At 55.5% G+C, this 20,674-nt stretch overlaps 2 protein-coding genes across 2 annotated transcripts; both read right to left on the minus strand.

Annotated features, from left to right (window-relative positions):
* Positions 1-909: 909 nt before the first annotated feature.
* LOC136551958 (ABC transporter C family member 3-like) lies at positions 910-7,418 on the minus strand. Its single transcript, XM_066543487.1, has 10 exons — positions 4,809-7,418; positions 4,619-4,705; positions 3,886-4,533; positions 3,623-3,787; positions 3,242-3,536; positions 2,911-3,125; positions 2,485-2,790; positions 2,314-2,377; positions 1,906-2,145; positions 910-1,805 (listed from the first exon to the last, which is right to left on the minus strand). Exons 1-10 carry the CDS (start codon positions 7,416-7,418, stop codon positions 1,702-1,704), a joined length of 4,734 nt encoding a protein of 1,577 aa, XP_066399584.1. The 3' UTR covers positions 910-1,701.
* A 9,978-nt stretch (positions 7,419-17,396) lies between these two features.
* LOC136468750 (uncharacterized) lies at positions 17,397-17,910 on the minus strand. Its single transcript, XM_066467204.1, has 2 exons — positions 17,733-17,910; positions 17,397-17,587 (listed from the first exon to the last, which is right to left on the minus strand). The coding sequence occupies exons 1-2, from the start codon at positions 17,908-17,910 to the stop codon at positions 17,397-17,399; spliced, it is 369 nt and encodes a 122-aa protein (XP_066323301.1).
* Positions 17,911-20,674: the final 2,764 nt, after the last annotated feature.

Genomic DNA, 20,674 nt, shown 5'->3' on the forward strand with positions numbered 1-20,674 from the left:
CCTTGCTTGGGGTAGAAACGAACTAAGGCCTTATGGGTTGCCTATGCTCGATTGGGGCCACTAGGGCTTTCATCTTGTGGTTGGTTAGCAAATGATCGAATTGTTGTGCTAAGCAGTTAAACTCGTCTGACCTTGAAGCATCAATTGACGAAGATAGATCTCAGGCCCTGTTTGGACCACGGTAATTATTTCCTGTTCCTGCATTTTTATGTGAAAATAAACTGATTCCTGTGAAATTCCTACGTAATTCCTGTGAAATTCCTGTGTTCCAAACATGCCGGCCTTTTCTCAATCTCTTCTTGTGCTAGTCGTATTGAGTTCTTCCCTGGTATTTTCTTCGCTCCTTTTGCTAATCTGCAACTTTTTTTGTTGGCTATCTTGCCACTATCTCAGTTCTGTGGGTATTTGTGTTTGCTCAACCATCTGATTTTCTAACAAGTTTGGTGGCGTTTGCAACAAAAAATCAAGTTTGGTGGCTTTTGCAACAAAGGTGGTGATGCCGATAAAGAGATATGCTTGATAAATTAGTTTTCCTTTTAATGAAGCACATATTAAGCATGTTCGAGGAAAAGAAAGATAAATTAGTTATGAGAAATGGACGAAATTGAACAAAAAGGGATTCAGAGGGGATGCAAGTGCCGTTGTGGATGAGCCGTCAAGTCCGCTCCTTGCCGCCGCAAACACACAAACCAAACGTGCGAACAAAGGGGACCGGCGATGTGGATGGGCTTGGGCTAGGCAGAGGCTGGAAACTGCAGACCCATAATAATTAAGAACATGATTAATCGGATAACTAGATGGACCGCTTTAAGATGCGTGCAATTTTAGAAAAGATGAGTACCCTAGCAGTTCTCTCTCAATAATTGAAGTTCTTAAATAAAAAAAGAATTGAAGTTCTTGTGAATGGCTATGTTGGCATAGCCTACTCTGTCTCTTGTATGCTTCTAGATCTATTGCGTGGTGGCATTGCCTCAACCTAAACCTCTTTGTGGAGTTGGTGAGGTCGTCACCATGCTACCACCATCCTCCTGCTCAATGAATTGCTCTTTTTTTCTTGTGCTTATACACCATCAATTCTTGCTCTTTTTTTTGTTGATGGGCGAACTAGAGGTGTGTTTGGTTCGCTGGACGCCCCTGGATGAAAGATAACGATGTATGGATGAATAGTATTTGTTTCGCGGGTGACTTAGATAGAAGTGACCACCAAAAGGGAATATTCCCCACTTAACATAATGAGCTCATCCACATTTTTTTGATCTTAGTTATTAGTAAATACATTTAGGCTCTTATTAGTATGTTATATTATTACTTAGTTATTCCGATGCAAAATTAGTTTTGTTAAGTGCTAATATGTTGATTAGTTCATGACTAGTGTGCCAATTACTAGTATTCATTTAGTCATTGCCCCTACATGTGACGTGATGAAAAGGCATAGTTTCTGAAAATGTAACCTGACATGTACTTTTATTAAAATATTAATTTTTCTGTTAAAATAAAAAATAATTTGCCAAGTATCTGTATTTATGAGTTTTATTTTTAATGTGACAACTTCTACCCATCTGCTCTGTAATCCCTCTCGCTGCTTGTAGTTGGGTTTTTCTTTTGAGAAGATCGCCATGGTTGTGCTTGGACTAGCGCAATCTGGTAATAGTAAATTTTAGTCATTTTGGATGACTCGGTCTGCCTCAATCGTCTGCTATGTTATGTATGCGCCGCCCGCATGGTGTATTCTGCCACGAGCTTTGAGAACAGAGACGACTTATCCTCCAGCAATTTGTTGGGCCTGTCGTGCTCGACGGCCAGGCCTGTAATGCAAGCAACAGCACAGCGTCATCACAATTCACAACATAAGACCCAAGGCATCAAATTACTCGGTAAGTACTAACTGCTGTCTGTGGCACTAACCATTGTCAAGGAGCAGCACCATGTCGCTGTCAAGAACGGACGAGATCCTGTGCGCTATCGTGATGACGGTCGTCTCTTTAAACTGCTGCCTCAGTGTTCTCTGGATCAAGTTGTCGGTTGCAGTATCCACTGAAGCGGTGGCTTCGTCCAGAACAAGAACGTTGCTCCGCTTCAGAATTACCCTACCAAGACACACGAGCTGGCGCTGGCCCACGCTCCAGTTCTCGCCATTCTCTATCACTGCAATCCAACCAAGAATATCAGTACCGTGTGCCTCCATTCTTTCATTTTGGCAAAACCAGCACTACGATCGAAAAACATGTGAAAGATACAAGGTGATGAGAAGAAAGAAAGAAAGTAGTAACTCTGAACTGCATGACTTGATGTAAGGATATATCAGATTCAGACCTGGTGAGTCAAGCTTCAGCTCCTGCTTCCTAACTTCATCCCCCAGCTGACAGCAATCCAAAGCCTGGAAATCAAGAGTAAAACATTGACATTTCAACTATTTTCTTTCCTTTTGAGACAATAAAATAGAATGTCATAGCAACTTAGGTAAAATTTGGGAGGTGAAACTACCTCCCAGATTTTATCATCAGAGTACTCCCCTAGGGGGTCAAGGTTGCTTCTGACAGTTCCGTCGAACATCGTCGGCTCTTGTGGAATGATGCTCAGTCTGGATCTCAGATCATGCAGTCCAATTGTGCAGATGTCGACGCCATCTATTAGTATCTGACCGACAGTAGGGTCCACAATACGGAAGAGGGACTGAATGAGGGTTGATTTGCCACTTCCTGTTCTTCCAACTATACCGGTCTTCATGCCACCCGGAAAAGTAACTGTAAGGCCCTTCAGAACAAACGGCAACTGCGGTGCATATTTCACCTGCAACAAACCAAAAAAAAAAATCTAGTATTGCTTTGCATCACACTAATTTCTTAGAACACTATTCTAGTACAGAGAAAAAAAGGATAGAACATGAGGGTAAAAGGATGAGGGATTTACATGGAGATTATGAAGCTGAATTTCTCCATTAGATGGCCAGTTATGAGCCAACTTATTTTCTGACATGACAAGCGGGGGTTCTGTAGGAATGCTTATGTACTGTAGAATTATCTCCACTGATATAATCTTGTTCTCCAAAGTGCACATACTCCAGACAACCTGTGCTTGCAACGTGTTCAGACTAAGCCCGTATGTGATAGCAAGACCAGCAATACCTGAAAGTCGCTCGTAATGTTGCTTAAGAACCCACATCAAATCCTATCCAGTTTACTGCCATCCATCCAGTACCAGTAGAACTAGAAACATTGTTCAAAATTAGCATGATATATACCTGGATCGATGAGACCGGTCGGTAGATTGATCAAAAAGATCAAAGAGAAGGCAAATACAAGAGATGACAGCACATCCAGACGAAAGCAAAGCCACTCCCTTGCTCCAGCGTTGTAGAATTTGGGTCGAGAGTAAGCATCTGTTAGACGACTGTTTATTGACACAAACTGATTTTCCTTGCGGAAGCTTCTAATGGTACTTGACCCTGCTACTGATTCTGCAAAGTGTTGTATGATAGGAGCATAACAAACTCCTACTAGCCTTTGCAGCTCCCTAGCCGTGTCAATGTAGTATCGCTGCAACAAGTTAAGTAAGATGACATGTGGGTGATCCTGCAGTTTATTTAACATGGAGGACGATAAGATAGGTAAAAAAAAAGTACCTGATACCAGACACAGGCAGCAAATACAGGGATGAAAACCACAAAGACCTGCCATGCAACCTGAGACATCACCACAATAATTCCGACAAGCTGAATGATGGAAAATGCAACAGTGCCCATCTGATCAGCAATGTTGGTGTCCACTTCACTTTGATCAGTTGAAGCCTGCAAGTTTTTTTTTTTTGAATACATGAATTAGCATAGTACAAGCAAATGAAATTGAACTAACAACATTTGATCCGAGTCCGACGAAGATGACTTGCCCTATTCAAGATGCGCCCGCTCGGAGTGGAATCGAAGAAAGACATAGGAGCTCTGAATATGGAGAAATGCATCTTGTTGAACAACAAAGTCGCTGTCTTGTACCCAGCTGTTGCAAGGAGCAGTGATCTTACGAGGATGCACAACGAGCTTCCAAGAGCCAGCGACACATAGACACTGAGCAGCGTCGGCATGCTCACCGGAGGCTCAACATCCTCTGACACCGGAGCAGCCCAAGCCATCCAGTAATTGCTCGCAATCTGAATTACTTGAAAAAGTATCTGTGCTAGCAACACCAAGGGTACAAGAGCACCCTTGTAAGCTAGCGTGAGGTACTTCCAGTAGACCCAGAACCCCACCCTGCCTTTCTCCCTTTCTTCCTCCTGCACCAGCTGCCCACTCCGAGCACCATTTCCTTCATCCTCGTTGGCTTCATGATTCTTCTCAGCTAATGACAGTGATCTGGACAGATTCGGCTTCTCTCTGCCACTGGGAGAGGAGGAGGATACATTGCCTCCATTCATGGCGTCGATCACATCCAATGTTGTTAGAGACTCCTTGTGGGCACCAACTAGCTCCATGAACTCTTCACCTGAACCCAGTATTTCGTCGTATTTTCCTGCTTGTGCTACTCTCCCATCTTTCATGACCTACATCACAAGCTATATTTATAAGAAGAGTCATAAGTTTTTATGGTAACAATCATACATTAAATCTTTACCAAGAAATTCTCACAAGAATGAGATCGGCGGCAGGTAGGAATTCAATCTGATGAGTGACATAAACCACTGTTTTTGAAGCCAAATCCGCAAGCAAGCATTCCTTCAAAACAAAAATCGTAAGTATCTAGCAATATGTTATGTCATCAAAAACTTCTTTGAACAAACATAAGTGATGAAGCATAACCATTTGAACAATCATGTACCTTAAAAAGGTGGGATCCGGTATGTGCATCGACTGCACTGAAAGGATCATCGAACAAGTAGATGTCGGCATCCTGATACAGAGCGCGCGCTATCTGAATCCTCTGCTTCTGGCCGCCACTAAGGTTGATGCCTCGCTCGCCAATGACTGTCTGGTCACCAAACGGCAGGATCTCCAAGTCTTTCTTCAGCGCGCATGACTCGAGGACCCTGTCGTACTTCTCTCTGTCCATCTCCTTGCCAAACAGTATGTTCTCCTGAATTTTGCCGCTCTGTATCCAAGCCGACTGGCTGACATACGCTGTTGTCCCACAGGTCCGGACCTCTCCCGATAACTTTGGAATCTCACCGAGAATGCAGGATAGCAAGCTGGATTTGCCGGAGCCAACCGTCCCACAGACCGCAACGCGCATGCCTGGCCTAGCTTGGAAGTTGAGGTCCTTCAGTGTTGGAACTTCAGGCGAGGCTTCCCATGAGAAGCACCCGTTGCTGACGCTGACGGCAAAGTCAGCAGAGCTGCCACGTGGAAGCCTCTGCACAGCATCACTGGGCAGCTCGTCCAGGCACAGGAACGATGCTATCCTGTCAAGAGACACCTTGGTCTTGATCACCATCGCGATAGTGCCAGGGAGTTCGTATATAGGTTCCTGCAGCACGCGGAACGTTGCCAGTGCAGACAGCAGCTTCCCTGTCTCCAAGGGGATCCCCATGAGCATGCACGCTCCGAAGGTCACCACGGAGACGAAGGTCGGGGTGCCCCAGAAGACGAAGGTCATGGTGGCCGACGTGTAGAGGTATCTCTTTAGCCAGTTCGCCTCTGTCTTCCTCAGCTCGATGACCTTGGACAGGAATCTCATCTCCCACCCCTGCAGCTTCAGGATCCTCATGCTGTAAAGGCTCTCTGACGTCGCCTTCATCCTCGCGTCCTTGCTGTCCATCAGCTTCTCCTGGAACCTCTCCTGCATTCTTCCCAGGGGCACGGTGGCGAGGCTGATGGCCACGGTGGCACCGAGCGCGGCGAGCGAGGCGAGCCCGAGGGTGGAGTACAGGATGAACATCGCCATGCCTGTTTGCAGCGGTACTTGCCAGACCTCGTGCAGGTACCACGAGAAGATGCCGACGCGGTCGGCGTCGACGCTGACGATGTTGATCATCTCTCCGCTCGTGCGGCTCCGCCTCGACTGGCTAGAGAGCGCGAGGCTCTTCTGGTACACGACGGCGACGAGCGCCGACCGCGCGCGTATCCCGGCCTGCTGCAGCCGGAAGAACAAGTGCCGCTGCGACAGGCACTCGAGCACCTTGGCCACGACGAAGGCGAGTACGAGAAGCTGCCCCTTGCCCGCGTACCTCTCGTCGCCGCTGAGGTACAGGTACTGCACCAGGGAGTCTATGAGGTACGGCCCGACGTAGGCGGCGACGCAGTAGACCAGCGTGTAGAACGCGGTCACCGCGACGTTCCACCATATGGTGCGCAGCAGGGCCTTGGTGAGCTTGAACGCGGTGACGACCTTCCGGCTCGACCTGCCGCCGTCTCCGTTGACGTCGCGAGTGAGCGCCTCAAGGTTGGCCTTGAAGGGCGGGAGGACGCCAGCAACGCTGTCGCCTGGTTCGAGGCCCGGGACATCCTCCAGGACCAGGGTCTTCCTGTGGCCCACGCCGAGCAGGGGCCCCATCCAAGAGAAGGTGAGCACGCTAAGAAAGCCGGCGCCAGTGAACAAGGATGCGTCGGCCGCGCTGCTGCTGTTGTCGTCGACGTCATCGGCCGCCTCGTGTGCGCCGTTAAGCAGAGGCTCCTGCTCCTCGGAAGCATGGCCGCGTCCTTCTCCCTCCTTCCTTCCGAGGAAGTACCCAGCTGATAGTAGAACCACTGCTGCAGTAACAGAGACTGCGTCGAGCGCCCACGACCGAGCGGGCACGAGGAACCCGTCCAGACTCGTCGCCGCGTGAACGCCGACTGCGACGACGGAGAGCAGCGTGAAGAGCGCCCACCAAAGCCTGAGCGGCGCGGGGAACCGCTCCTGGCGCCGCTGACGCCGCCCGAAATCGAACTGCAGGTACGCGGCGAGCAGCAGCCACGACACCGCGCGCGCGGCCGCGTCCACCCGTTCGGCGACCGCGTCGCGCGACCACCCGGCGCCGCTATCCGCGTACCAGGAGTAGGCGGCGAGGAGGACCTCGAACGCCGCCAGAGCCCACGTGGTGCAGACAGAGACCCCGTAGCAGTACCGGAACCGGCCAACGCCGCGGCTAGCATCTCCTCCGGTCACCTCCCCTTCCTTGGTTCGGTCGGCGGAGAGGCGGCGAAAGAGCAAGCGCCCCGCAACGACGAGCGCGAGGATAAGGTGGGCCGCGGCGCTCACGTCGTGGAGGAAGAAAATGAGGGATTCCTCCCAGTCCCAGTGCAGTGTTGCCGCCATCGCTGTCGCGGAGGTCAGTGATGGCTGGATAGCTGAGGACTTATACAGGCGACAAGCGCGGTGGCGCTGGCGCATCTTGGCGTCGGTCGTCGTGACAGCGACGCGGCCATGGCGATCAAAGGGATCGTGGCCTCGCGGGTGCCCGGTTCCTTCTTTGCCCCAGGAGCCAGGACTAGTGGACCACCGGACTACCATACGCTTACGGCATACCACACGACGACATGCTGAAATACTAAAGAATTGCTGTGAGTGACTTGGGACCATACATGGATCCATCGTTCTTCCGTCGCCGTGCTAGACTGACTCTCTTGGTCTCGTCACATTTCCAGCTATCCGAGAGCGACTGACTGACTGACTGAGGATTAGGGACCAAGGAATTGAACCGGTGGAGAAAAAAAAAAGATGGCACGTACTCTTCAATGATCATTTTTCCCATCAAAGATCATTTGAGTTTTGACAATAAGAGCTTTAATCTCAGAATGATCTTTGAAGGTCGCTTGACTTTTCCCAGCAATGAACGCAAATAAAACGAAAGGTGTCCTCCTTTTCAAATTATAAATCGCTTTGATTCTTTTGTTCATTCATTTTACTATGCATATAGATATAATATTATATCTAGATGCATGGTAAACAGTTGTATCAAAAAAGTTAAATCAACTTATAATTTAAAATAGATGGAGTAATAACTATCACTACTTGTGCCCAATGCAACTGCCCACCTTTCTTTGAATCTTCGACTTGTACAATTCAGGTCCCGTTCACTTCGCTGAAAAAACAAGCCGAAACATTGTTCTGACTGATTTGTTGTGAGAAAAAAACACTGTTTCGACTGAAAAAACAAACTAAAAATTACGGATTATTAGAAAACGAACAGAACCTCAAACTTCAAAGATATTGTCCCAAAATATTTGCTGCTGCCTTTTTGGACTCGTATCGGTGGCACCTCGGTTCACGACTTCCCATCGCCCCGGGCAAGGAGCTGTGGACATCGACCTTCCCTCCGTCCCTATCAGCACAGACTGCTAGCACCTTCCTGATCCTTCGCTGCAGGCAGGGGCGAAGCTGCCTATGCTATGGGGGGTTCCAATGCACCCACGGCAAAAGCAAAATTAAGTGCTAACAATCTCAAATTACCACACGTGCACCCCCCTCAGTCAAGGTTCATGCACCCCCCACTGCCCAACGTGTCGTGAAAGAGTTTTAGTAGACCAATGCCATTTCAAAGCCGTGGCATATAAGTTTACAATTACTGCTCGCTTGCTAATTGTCGGGTACCTTAGAACAGGGTACCCCGAGCGAACAATCAAAGGGGTCGCTAAAGTCCCATCGATAACAAAGCTAGAAGGTAAGCCGTGGGCCCCTCACCCGTCACGACCGGGCCCACTGAGCCCTCCGCCTCGCCTCGAGCCTCGCACGGGAGGTTTCGGCGTCCTGACGCAATCTCTGCCCCGCGCGAGGCTCTCCACGGGAGGCCTCGGCAGGGAACACAATCTCCGCCTCGCGCGAGGCTCTCCACGGAGGGCCTCGGCAGGGGATGCATTCTCCGTATCGCGCGAGGCTCCGCTCTCCGTCTCGCGCAAGGCCTCATTCTCCGTATCGCGCGAGACCAGCTTACCCATAGTCCGTCGCCCCCGCCTCGACCGACCCTCCCGACAGCGCGCCATGTCTCATTAATATTTCAACCACTCCCGCAATCTCAGCCGGACGATGGTTCGACGCCACAGAATGGCCGACGGGACCAAACATCGCATCAACGCCATACCGGCCGGGACAGGGCACGGCGGGGATTACCGGCCACTGTGTTCTGACGCTGTGCCCACGATCAGCGCCCACACTGCACTATGCCCCGCGATCCCCACCTCGAAAACAACGCGACATGGACAACTTGCCCCAGGTTATCACCGCCTCCAAGCCGGCACACCAGATCAGCCGCCCACTCGGGGCCTCGGCACTGTGCGCCAAGGTCTCGGCTATCTCGGGGTTTGTGCCCGCCGAGACCCCCCACTGTGGTGCAGCCTCGGCACCGACCAAGCCTCGGCCTCGCGCAGAGTCCGTCCACAGCGGCTTGCACGTCCACCGCCGCACCCACTCCGAGGCAGTCCTAGGACTCTCACGACGCACAGGACCGGATGGGACTGGCACGCCGCCCTAGTGCTCCAAGGACGGACCACTCCGACGGCCATGTCGCCACAGGAAAAGGCCACAGGGCTCGGACATGCCGCCCCTGTTGGCACGACGCCGCATAGTTAACACATGTACTGTCCTTGTCCTCCCTTCAGCTATAAAAGGAGAGGACTTGAGCCACTTAGAGGGGAGAGGGAGAAGAGCACCATGTAACACACACACGCACACGCACACGCACACATCCTAGCCGCCTGAGAGCAACGTCTCAGACGACCCACACGACACATTGCCGAGACCTGGGACTAGCTCCCTCTCTCTCCTAGCTTGTAACCCCCTACTACGAGCACTTCGGTGCAAGGAATACAAGATCGGACTCTCAGACTGGACGTAGGGCGTCGATTGCCTGAACCAGTATAAACCTTGTGTCTCTTTGCATCACCATCCGGGATTAGGGGCACGCAGTTCTAATTTACTGGTTGGTTGAGGACCCCCCAGTCCGAAACACCGACAGTTGGCGTGCCAGGTAGGGGGCTCTGCGTGTCGGTTTCATCATCCCAGCAGGTCTCGGATGGCAGACCCCGTACGACCATTGTGTCTCGGCACGGTGGTTTGGTTTGGGAGCCTAGAGTTCATGTCCCTAGGGCATGAGTACGACATGGTACTCCTCACTCCTCAAGCCCCACCAACCAACGATGAAGTCACGCACCATCAGCCCAGGCGCAGGCGGCACCCGAGTAGCCGCTCTCGCCGCGCTCGCCAGGCACGACGCGAGCAAGACCACCCCGACGCTACGCGAATCTGGGGTGGCACGCCGCTCCCCGCCGATATCCTATGACCAGCTGTTGGCGCAGGGTCCCTGGTTGGGGACCTATCTAGCCTGAGCTTGGACAAAGGAAAATCACCGGTGGCACGCGGTGATACCCAGTCGTCAAGATCCGCTCCACCACTCCCTGAGGAGCCGATCCCGGCGGAGCAGAGTCAGGCGACGGCACCATCCCCATACCCCTTTGGGTTGAGAAATGCCATCGCCTCTCACGCCTACGCTTACACTGCCGCTCACGAGGATCCCTCGGAACACCGCCAGCGCTTCGCCCTCGACTTCGACACCACCGAGTCGACCCACGCCTACGCCGATCCCTCGGAGGAGGATGAGGCATGGGCTGGGGCGGATTTCTCTGGACTCCGTGACCCTGAAACCATGCGCCGCTTCTTGACCGCAAGCGACTACTACTTTGGCTACTCTGACTCCGACGATGAAGGTGCTTACGACCCCACTCACGAGTGTTTCCACATCAGGCTTGGGATGCCAAGGGCGGGCGAGGAGGACGAGGGGGCAGGTAGCCGTTCCCCGCTTCGCCCAGGTGCGGGCGCCGCCACACCTCCACGCATTGTCCTGCCGGCCGCACGAAATGAGAGCGTCGCCCTTGCGTGACCTCAGCGCTCAGACCTAGAATAGCTCCGTGAGCTCCAGGCCAAGGTCGAACAAGACCAACTCCTTCTGCAGCAGCTTCGAGACTCTCTCGAACAGGAACAGCGAGGTCACGGCGAAGGCGGGGGAGCCCGACGGAGGGCCCGCGATGTGCATCACCGCATCCACGACGACAAAGGGAGTGAGCAACCCCCAGTCTTCAATCGCGCTAGCCAAAACATCGTGGCTGCGGCAATGCTGGTCTGCGCAATGCCCGAGCCTTCTACCACAGAGGGGCGGCGGGTCCGCGGCGAGCTCCGGGATCTCCTAGAGACCGCCGCGGTTCAGCAGGCCGAGAGTTTCGCCTCCTGACGGCACGGGGGCGCCTCGAACCTGCCCACGGCACCGCCTCGGCAGGACAGGGAAGCCCCGGCTCGTCCCGAGCCCGACCGAGCGTCGATAGCCCACAGGGTCCCCGTGCTGCTGGACCGCCTCGGCAATCGACGCGAGGTATAGGGAGACCATGAGGTGGTCAGCAGGCGACGATGCCACAACAACGAGGGGCCCGCTCGGGGCTACCACCCACACCGAGGCGGTCGCTACGACAGCGGGGAGGACCGTAGTCCTTTCCCTGAACCGCCAGGCTCTCGGGTCTTCAGCAGGGCCATCCGCGCTGCTCTTTTCCCCGCCCGGTTTTGGCAACTAGCCAATCTCACGAAGTACAGCGGCGAGACCAACCCTGAACTCTGGCTTGCCGATTACTGCCTGGCCTGCCAGCTAGGTGGCGCGAACGATGACCTGCTCATCATCCGCAACCTCCCCTTGCTCTTGTCGGACTCAGCGCGAGCCTAGCTCGAGCACCTTCCTCCCTCACAAATCCACGACTGGCGTGACTTGGTTAGGATCTTCATCGGGAACTTCTAGGGCACATACGTACGCCCTGGGAACTCCTAGGATCTTAAGAGCTGCCGCTAGAAGCCGGACGAGTCTCTCCGAGACTTCATCCGGCGCTTCTCCAAACAGTGCACCGAGTTGCCCAGCGTCGGCGACTCGAAGATCGTCTAGGCTTTCCTCTCCGGCACTACCTGCCGAGACCTGGTTCGAGAGTTAGGGCAGAACGTACCGCGCTCTGCTGCCGCGCTCCTCGACATCGCCACTAGCTTCGCCTTGGGTGAAGAGGCTGTTGGAGCCATCTTCCCCGACAGCGACACCAAGGGTAAGCGAAGGGACGAGGCCCCCGAGGCCTCAGCCTCCCACCTCCCTAAGAGAAAGAAAAAGGGGCGCCTGGGGAAGCAGGAGGTCCTGGAGGCTGATCTGGTCACAGCCGCAGAACGCAAGAACCCCCGAGGCTTCAAAGGCCCTAGGCCTTTCGACGACTTGCTCAAGAAACCCTGCCCTTACCACCAGGGCTCGGTCAAGCACGCTCTCGAGGATTGCTCCATGCTGCGGCGCTACTACGCTAGGCTTGGGCTCCCCGACGACGATGTCAAGCAAAAGGGCGCCAGCGATCGAGATGAGGACAAGGACGACGGTTTCCCCGAGGTACGCAACGCCTTCATGATCTTCGGCGGACCCTCAGCATGCCTTACGGCGCAGCAGCGCAAGAGGGAGCGCCGAGAAGTCTTCTCGATCAAGGTGGCCACCCCCTAGTACCTCGACTGGTCTCGGGAGGCGATCACCTTCGATCGAGACGACCACCTTGACCATGTACCGAATCCCGAGCAGTACCCACTGGTTATCGTCCCGATCATCGGCAACACCTGACTCTCCAAGGTGTTGATGGACGGAGGCAGCGGCCTCAACATCCTCTACGTCAATACCCTGGAGCTCTTGGAGATCGACCGGTCGAGGCTCCAAGGCGACGTCGCCCCCTTCCACGGCATCATGCCAAGGAAGCGCACGCGACCCATCGGACGCATCGACCTTCCCGTCTGTTTCGGCACTCCCTCGAACTACCGCAAGGAAGTCCTTACCTTCGAGGTAGTCGGATTCGGGGGAGCCTACCACGCCATCCTGGGGCGGCCGTGCTACGCCAAGTTCATGGCAGTCCCCAACTATACCTACCTCAAGCTCAAGATGCCAGGCCCCGGTGGTATCATCACGATTGAGTCCACGTACGAACATGCATACGACTACGACGTCGAGTGCATCAAGTACGCTGAGGCTCTTGCGGAGGCCGAGACCCTCATAGCCCACCTCGACCAACTCAGTGGCGAGGCGCCTGACTCCAAGCGTCGCACAGGGACATTTGAGCCCGCGAAGGCCATCAAACTCATCCCAGTCGACCCCGCCTGCCCCGACGACCGAGCGCTGAGGATCAGCGCCACCCTCGACATCAAATAGGAAGCTATGCTCATCGACTTCCTCCATGTGAATGCCAACATATTCGCATGGAGTCCCTCGGACATGCCGGGCATACCGAGGGAGGTCACCGAGCACGCCCTAGACATCCGGGCCGGGTCTAGACCGGCGAGGTAACGCCTGCGCCGCTTCGACGAGGAAAAGCTCAGGGTCATCGGAGAGGAGGTACAGAAACTCTTGGCGGCCGGGTTCATCAAGGAAGTGTCCCACCCAGAGTGGTTGGCTAACCCTGTGTTAGTCAAGAAGAAAAATAGGAAATGGAGGATGTGTGTAGACTACACCGGTTTGAACAAAGCCTGTCCAAAGGTCCCCTTCCCATTACCCCGAATCGATCAAATCGTTGATTCCACTGCAGGGTGCGAGACCCTGTCTTTCCTTGATGCGTATTCTGGTTACCATCAAATCAAGATGAAAGAGTCCGACCAGCTCGCGACTTCTTTCATCACACCATTTGGCATGTACTGCTACGTAACGATGCCCTTCGGCCTCAGAAACGCAGGTGCCATGTACCAGCGGTGCATGACCCAGGTCTTTGGCGACAACATTGGGCGGACCGTCGAGGCCTATGTGGACGACATTGTGGTCAAGACCAGAAAGGCTGAGGATCTCATTGACAACTTGAGGATAACCTTCAAATGCCTTAGAGAGAAGGGCATCAAGCTCAATCCCGAGAAGTGTGTATTCGGGGTCCCCCGAGGCATGCTCTTGGGGTTCATAGTCTCGGAACGCGGCATCGAAGCCAACCCGGAGAAGGTCTCAGCCATAACCGGCATGGGACCAATCAGAGACCTCAAGGGAGTATAGAGGGTCATGGGATGCCTTGCGGCCCTGAGCCACTTCATCTCGCGCCTCGGTGAAAAAGGTTTGCCTCTGTACCAACTCTTGAGAAAATCTAAGCATTTTTCTTGGACCCCCGAGGCCGAAGAGGCCCTCGACAGACTCAAGAGGCTGCTCACAAATCCTCCCGTCCTAGTACCCACGGTCAGGGACGAGGCCCTCTTACTCTACATCGCCGCAACGACCCAAGTGGTCAGCGCTGTCGTAGTGGTCAAGAGGCAAAAAGAGGGGCATGCTCTACCCACCCAACGTCCTGTTTATTTCATCAGCGAGGTGCTCTCCGAGACCAAAGCACGCTACCCTCACATCCAGAAGCTAATCTACGCCGTGGTCCTAGCCCAGCGCAAATTGCGTCACTACTTTGAGTCACACCCAATGACTGTGGTATCATCTTTCCCCCTGGGCGAGATAGTTCATAACTGGGAGGCCTCGGGCAGGATAGCCAAGTGGGCCATCGAGCTTATGGGGGAAACCTTGACCTTTGCACCTCGAAAAGCGATCAAGTCTCAGGTCTTGGTCAATTTCGTGGCTGAATGGACAGACACCCAATTGCCACTGGCTCAAACTCAGACGGAGTGCTAGACCCTGTACTTCGACGGATCCCTGATGAAAACCGGGGCAGGCACGGGTCTGCTGTTCATCTCGCCCCTCGGAGTACACATGCGCTACATGGTGCGGCTCCACTTCGCCGCCTCCAACAACATGGCAGAGTACGAGGCCCTCATCAATGGCTTACAAGTCACCATCGAACTTGGGGCACGGTGCCTCGACGTCTGAGGCGACTCGCGGCTCGTCATAGATCAAGTGATGAAGGAGTCGAATTGCCTCGACCCCAAAATGGAGGCTTACTGCAAGTTGGTACGACGCCTAGAAGACAAGTTCGATGGTCTCGAACTAAATCATGTCGCGCAGAAGTACAACGAGGCCGCCGACGAGCTAGCAAAGATGGCCTCGGCACGGGCCTCGGTCCCCCCGAACGTCTTCGCCAGAGACCTCCACAAACCTTCCATTAGCTACACAACAGAGGAGGGCCCACCTATGGAACCCATGGCAAAGCTCGACGCCCCCTCTGCTACCGAGACCCCCTCGACCGAGCCCGACGTCATGAAAGTCAACACCGAGCCTCCGTAGACTGATCATGACGCAGATTGGCGAATCCCGTTCCTCGATTGGCTCGATCGGGGGGACCTTCCTGGCGATAGAACTGAAGCACGACGGCTTGCGCGCCGATCCAAGACCTATGCCCTCTATAATGACGAATTGTACAGGCGAAGTCCCTCAGGTGTCCTCCAACGATGTATCACTACCGAGGCGGGCCAAGCCCTGCTTTGGGACTTACACGCAGGCGCCTGCGGGCACCATGCGGCGCCTCAGACGCTCGTAGGGAATGCTTTCCACCAAGGGTTCTACTGGCCGATGGTGGTCGCCGACGCTACCAAGCTAGTACGCTCCTGTGAAGGATGCTAGTACTATGCTCGATAGACACATCTCCCGGCCCTAGCCCATGCAAACCATCCCCATCACATGGCCGTTCGCCGTGTGGGGGCTCGACATGGTCGGGCCTCTACAAAAGGCCCCCGGGGGCTACACCCATCTACTGGTGTCAATCGACAAGTTCTCCAAATGGATCGAGGCTCGTCCAATCAATCGAATCAAATCCGAGCAGGCGGTGCTGTTCTTCACTAACATTATCCATAGGTTTGGGGTCCCCAACACCATCATCACCGACAATGGGATGCAGTTCACCGGCAAAAAGTTCCTGATGTTTTGCGACGACCACCACATCCGTGTGGCCTGGTTGGCCATAGGACACCCAAGGACCAACGGGCAAGTAGAGCGTGCCAACGGCATGATCCTACAAGGCCTCAAGCCAAAGATTCACAACTGGTTGAAAAAGTTTGGCAAGAAATGGCTCGCCGAACTCCCGTCGGTCATCTGGAGCCTAAGGAACACTCCAAGCCGACCCACGGGGTTCACGCCTTTTTTCCTGGTCTATGGGGCCGAGGCCATCCTCCCCACCGACTTGGAATATGGTTCCCTGAGGCTACAAGCCTATAACGAACAAAGTAACTGCACCACCCGAGAGGACGCCCTTGATCAACTAGAGGAAGCCCGAGACGTCACGCTACTACACTCGGCCAAATACCAGCAGAGCCTACGGCGCTATCAGGCCCGACGCATCCGAGGTTGAGACTTGAAGGTAGGTGACCTGGTGTTGAGGCCAGCATAGAGCAACAAGGGTCGCCACAAGCTGACCCCGCCATGGGAAGGACCGTACATCATCGCCCAAGTACTGAAGCCCGGGACCTACAAGCTGGCCAACGAGAAGGGCGAAGTCTTCACCAACGCTTGGAACATAGAACAGCTACGTCGCTTTTATCCCTAAACTTCCAAGCATTGTATATGTCATTTCTCAAAATACAATTAAAAAGCGTTCTTTAGTTGGTCTAATTTTTCGAGAAACCCCCCGAGCCCATCGTAGGTCTCGGCAGTACAGTAACACGACAAGGGAGACTCGGCTCTGCCTTGGCAGAACTAAGCCTCCCTTGGGGGCTAGATGGGGGACTCCCCCCTAGGTCCCACGCACCATTCTTTAGTTGTTTTTCACAAACATTCCTACGCCAAGACTCTAGCAGGCTCTGACAAATCAGTTGTAAAAACCCCTCGGACCAAGGTTTGTTTCCTAGGCAAGAGGCCGGTAGAGCTGCGAGACGGCCTATGCCTCTAGGCTACGGCACTCCCTCACTACCTCTCGCCCAAGGGACGGCTTAGGCCCCAAAGGGGTGTTTTGCAAACGAAATCTGATCAGAAGCAACAGAGGGCAGAGGCTCAGAAACATAAGAAAAACAACTAAGAAACACAAATACTTCAGAAATAGAGGCCTCGACAGCCACAAACGTTATGATACAAAAATAACTCCTGCTCTATTTTTACATAAGCCCCTGGGGCCCAGATCAAGGCTCAGGGCCTTCAACACCGGCGGGTGGTAGGGGAGGAACCACCTCCTCTTCAAAGAGCGTCACCAGCGCCGTGCCAGGGCCTTCCGCCGCCTCCATCAGCTTCGTGACCACCGCGTCAGCCTCCTCGTCATCATCAGGCAAGACATACCCATCACTGATGGCCGGGAGGTTGACGCCGACATAGTGAGAAGAGATGATGGCCAGCGCGCGCTTGACACCCATGTGCAGCGCTCCTCGGAGTCGCTCGCGCATCTGGTTGCTCAGTGCGGTCAAGCGGCTCCCTAGGGAGCTGCCTGACTAAACCCCTTCAACCTCCAGCGCCTCGCAGGCGGAAAGGGCAGCACGCTTCAGCGCCTCGTGCTCCCCGATCTCGGTCTCGAGCACCGTCTGCACCGCGCTGGAAGCCTCGGTGGCCCGAGTAACCTCCGCCTCTGACTCTGCACCACAGAAAATGGAATAAGGTCGAGCGAGGGAGAAAACAACCTAAGTTAGGAGCCGAAACCCGCGGAACTCACCCTTGGCCCTCTGCTCCCAGCGTCGGGTCTCAGCCTGACAGGCCTCGGTTTTCTCCTTCCAGCGCAGGGCCTCGGCCCTAGAAGCCTCGGCCTCCTCTTTCAAGTGCTGGGCCTCGACCCGAGAAGCCTCGGCTGCCCTAGAAGCTTCACTCCCCAGCTCTGCGTCACACAAGGGAGTTAGGGAGCGAACATAAGAAAAAGAAAACAAAATGAGGGGACTAAAACTCACCCTCGACCGTCCCCCTCCAAACCACAGCCTCGGTCCATGAGGCCTCAGCTGCAGCAAGGGCCTCATCCAAGGCACCTTTCGTCAGCTGGTGCGCCCTCTGTTCCGCCCCCAGCTGCCCCGTGAGATCCACGGCCGAGGCCATAGCTTCAACGACTTGGCCCCTGAAGGCATCCTGATCTCTGACCGCACGGGTGAGCTCCTCCTCCAACTCCTTCACCCGCGCCACCAAAGGGGTGAGCTGCATCTGGGCCATGGTCGCCTCGACCTTCGCGTTGGCACAACGAAGGTGGAGGTCCTCTACCTCCGCGCTCCACGCCGATAGGAGCTCGTTGGCGCCGGCAAGAAGGCCCTTCTACCGCTGAAGCTGGTCCCAGACGCCCTTCTCCCATCGGAGAAAGACCGACTTCCCAAGTAACCGGGTCTTGAGCTCCTGGGGAAGCAGAACGAGGGTCATTGAATGCAACAAAACCAGAAAAGGACAACATCGCGCGAGAAAGGAAAACACGAACCTGGGCGACTCCGGGCAGTTCATCGGCCACCACGGACAGGGTTGTCCGTAGCGACCGCTCCGCTAGCTGGCGGTATTGCTCAAAGGTGCCCCAGCGCCCACCCTCGGCTGCGTCCTCAAGGGCGAATAGAGGCTCCCCCTCAGGGTCGTCCCAGCTCCGCCACAGTACCCGCGGGTGATCCCACCCATGAGGCTCGAGCTGCGCCCGCACGAGGGCCGAGTTTCCCTCGTCCAAGACCGGTGCCGGCTGTTCCACGACACCGGCATCCTCGGCGTCGGCCACCTCCCGCGCCCGGGAAGTATCGTCGGAGGAGATCGGATAGACCTCTACCTCCCGGGCGCTCTCTCGCAACAACGGCGACCCCTGAACTAAGGGCGACACCGAGGCCTCTGCCGCCTTCATCTCCGCCTCCTGAACGGATGGCCCCGCCGCCATTGCGATGGCCTTGGTGATCTCGGGGGCTCCGGCCTCCGCAATTATGGCCTCGATGGCCTCGGGGGCTCCAGCCTCCGCCATCGTGGCCTCGGAGGACGCGGAAACACCGGCCGCAGCCACTGCGGTCTCGGCGGTCTTGGGCGCCCTGTCCTCCGTCACCTCAGCCTCGGAGACCCCGGGGGCCTCGGCAACCAAGGGCACGCCGGCCCCATCCGACTCATGAGCCTCGTCCCCGCGGGACGGAAGCGCTCCCTCCCTCGTCTGTGTAGGGGCCGCCTCGGCAGCCCCTCCTTGGGCGGCCGGCTCCTTCGGGTTGACCCTCGCTGACGCCGCGCCATGTTGGATAGCAGCTTGTGCCTCCGCCACACAGTGGGCGGAGGAGCCGGGGCTCGCCTTAAGCGCCTTAAGGGGCGCCAAGGGGAGCTCGTCCACAGGCTGCTTTCGACTAAGGAAAAATAACCTACAGGGTCAGCGCGAGACCAAAAAGGCAAACAGAATGTACTATGACCCTGCCAAAAATACACTTACCTTGAACGAGGCGGCAACCGCTTCGCCACGGCAAACCTCGTCCGCAATGGCGGAGGCGGCAGCAAAGGCGTCGCCTCCGTATCCATCGGCGTCGGTCGGTCCTCAATGGACCCTAGCGCCCCTTCAGTCCTCTGCGGGGGCGGTGGCGTCGTCTCCATCGCCACTCGCTCCACCACGGCCACCGAGCCCATTGGGCTGACGGTGCGTTTGCCCAACGCCCGCGCCTCGGGCGTGTCAGCCTCGGCCCCGGAGCGGGCGATCACTGGCCCTGGGTCCGCTTCTCCTCCTCCTCCTGGGAGTGCTGGGCTGCTCGCCGACGCCCCAGGCGCCACCTCCACTACGTTAGGAAGGTGGTCTAGGGGACCTCGCCCCATCTCGCCCTCGTCATCCCCGTCCGAGGCCTCCGTCGACAGCGACGTCGACGGGGATTCCTCCAATGGGAGACCATCCTTCCGTTGTTGGCGGCGGCGCTTATCCAGCTCCTCACGCGTGAGGATTTGTTTCGTGCGCTTCGCCGCCTTGGCGTCTTTCTGCTTTTCTACGCATCAGCATGCGTGCGGTTGATCGCCCGCCGCCTCGCGTCCTTAGGGACGGGCGGCGAAGAGGAGCGCACGTCCCTCATACCCTATAGGAACGACGGATGCGCATAAGGAAACAAGGGGTAAGGGGAGATTGAGGAGGCTCGAAGGCTACGGCGGCACATGACTTACCAGCGAGAGGAACCCCCGCGACGATCGCATCGCGATAGGGGTCAAATTGCCGCCCCTCAGCTTCGCCTCTACCGTCTCCCCCACCCAACGAAGAATTTCCTCATCGGAAAGGGCAGAGGAGGACATCAGGGTGCCCTCAATAGGCTCACCCGGCTTCATCTCGAACAGCCGCCGCCGCCGAGCCATAAGAGGCAGCACCCTCCGGTGGTGGAAGGTGGCCACAACCACGGCCACGGTGAGACTGTGGCCCTGTAGCCTCGCCAGCCCCTCCAGAAGCGGTTGCAGCTTGGGCTGGTCGTCCTTCGGGACGCTGTACTTCCATCTCTCTGGACAACTCTCCACAATCCGCCCAGTGTAGGGGGGAAGTCCTCCATCATCATTGCGGAGGTAGAACCAACTCGTGTACCACCCGCGATTGGAGGACGCGAGTTGGGCCGGGATATAGAGGTGCAGGCGGTCCTGACGCACTGGGAGAGTGCAGCCGCCGGCCCTCGTCGCCTTCCTCTTACCCGATGTGCCCATCGGCTTGGTAGTATGTCCCGCCCAGAATAGGTGGAGCCACAACTCCCAATGGGGAGCAATCCCCAAATACCCCTCGCAGACAGCAACAAAGATAGCCGCCTGAGCGATGGAGTTGGGATTGAAGTTGTGGAGCTCCACGCCGTAGTAGTGTGGGAGCGCCCGCATGAACCGGTCCGCCGGGATGCCGAGGCCGCGCTCGTGAAAGGAGACAAAGCTCACGATGTAGCCATCGTGAGGCCTTGGCTCCGGCTCGCCGTACGGAGCAATCCACTTTGGCCTGGTAGGGTCTGTCACCGGGTGGAGGAGTCCACCA

Source organism: Miscanthus floridulus, chromosome 1 (assembly GCF_019320115.1).
Source record: "Miscanthus floridulus cultivar M001 chromosome 1, ASM1932011v1, whole genome shotgun sequence".
NCBI lineage: Eukaryota > Viridiplantae > Streptophyta > Magnoliopsida > Poales > Poaceae > Miscanthus > Miscanthus floridulus.

Bases quoted from the DNA above. Each gene is read 5' to 3' on its own strand.
- LOC136551958 (XM_066543487.1), bottom strand. From the start codon at position 7,418: ATGGTAGTCCGGTGGTCCACTAGTCCTGGCTCCTGGGGCAAAGAAGGA. The intron at 3,788-3,885 runs GCAAGTCATCTT...AAAAACTTGCAG, and splicing joins GCGGGCGCATCTTGAATAGG to GCTTCAACTGATCAAAGTGA. The intron at 3,537-3,622 runs GTACTTTTTTTT...AACTTGTTGCAG, and splicing joins CTGCCTGTGTCTGGTATCAG to CGATACTACATTGACACGGC.
- LOC136468750 (XM_066467204.1), bottom strand. From the start codon at position 17,910: ATGGCCCAGATGCAGCTCACCCCTTTGGTGGCGCGGGTGAAGGAGTTG. The intron at 17,588-17,732 runs GTGCCTTGGATG...TGTGTGACGCAG, and splicing joins GGCGCACCAGCTGACGAAAG to AGCTGGGGAGTGAAGCTTCT.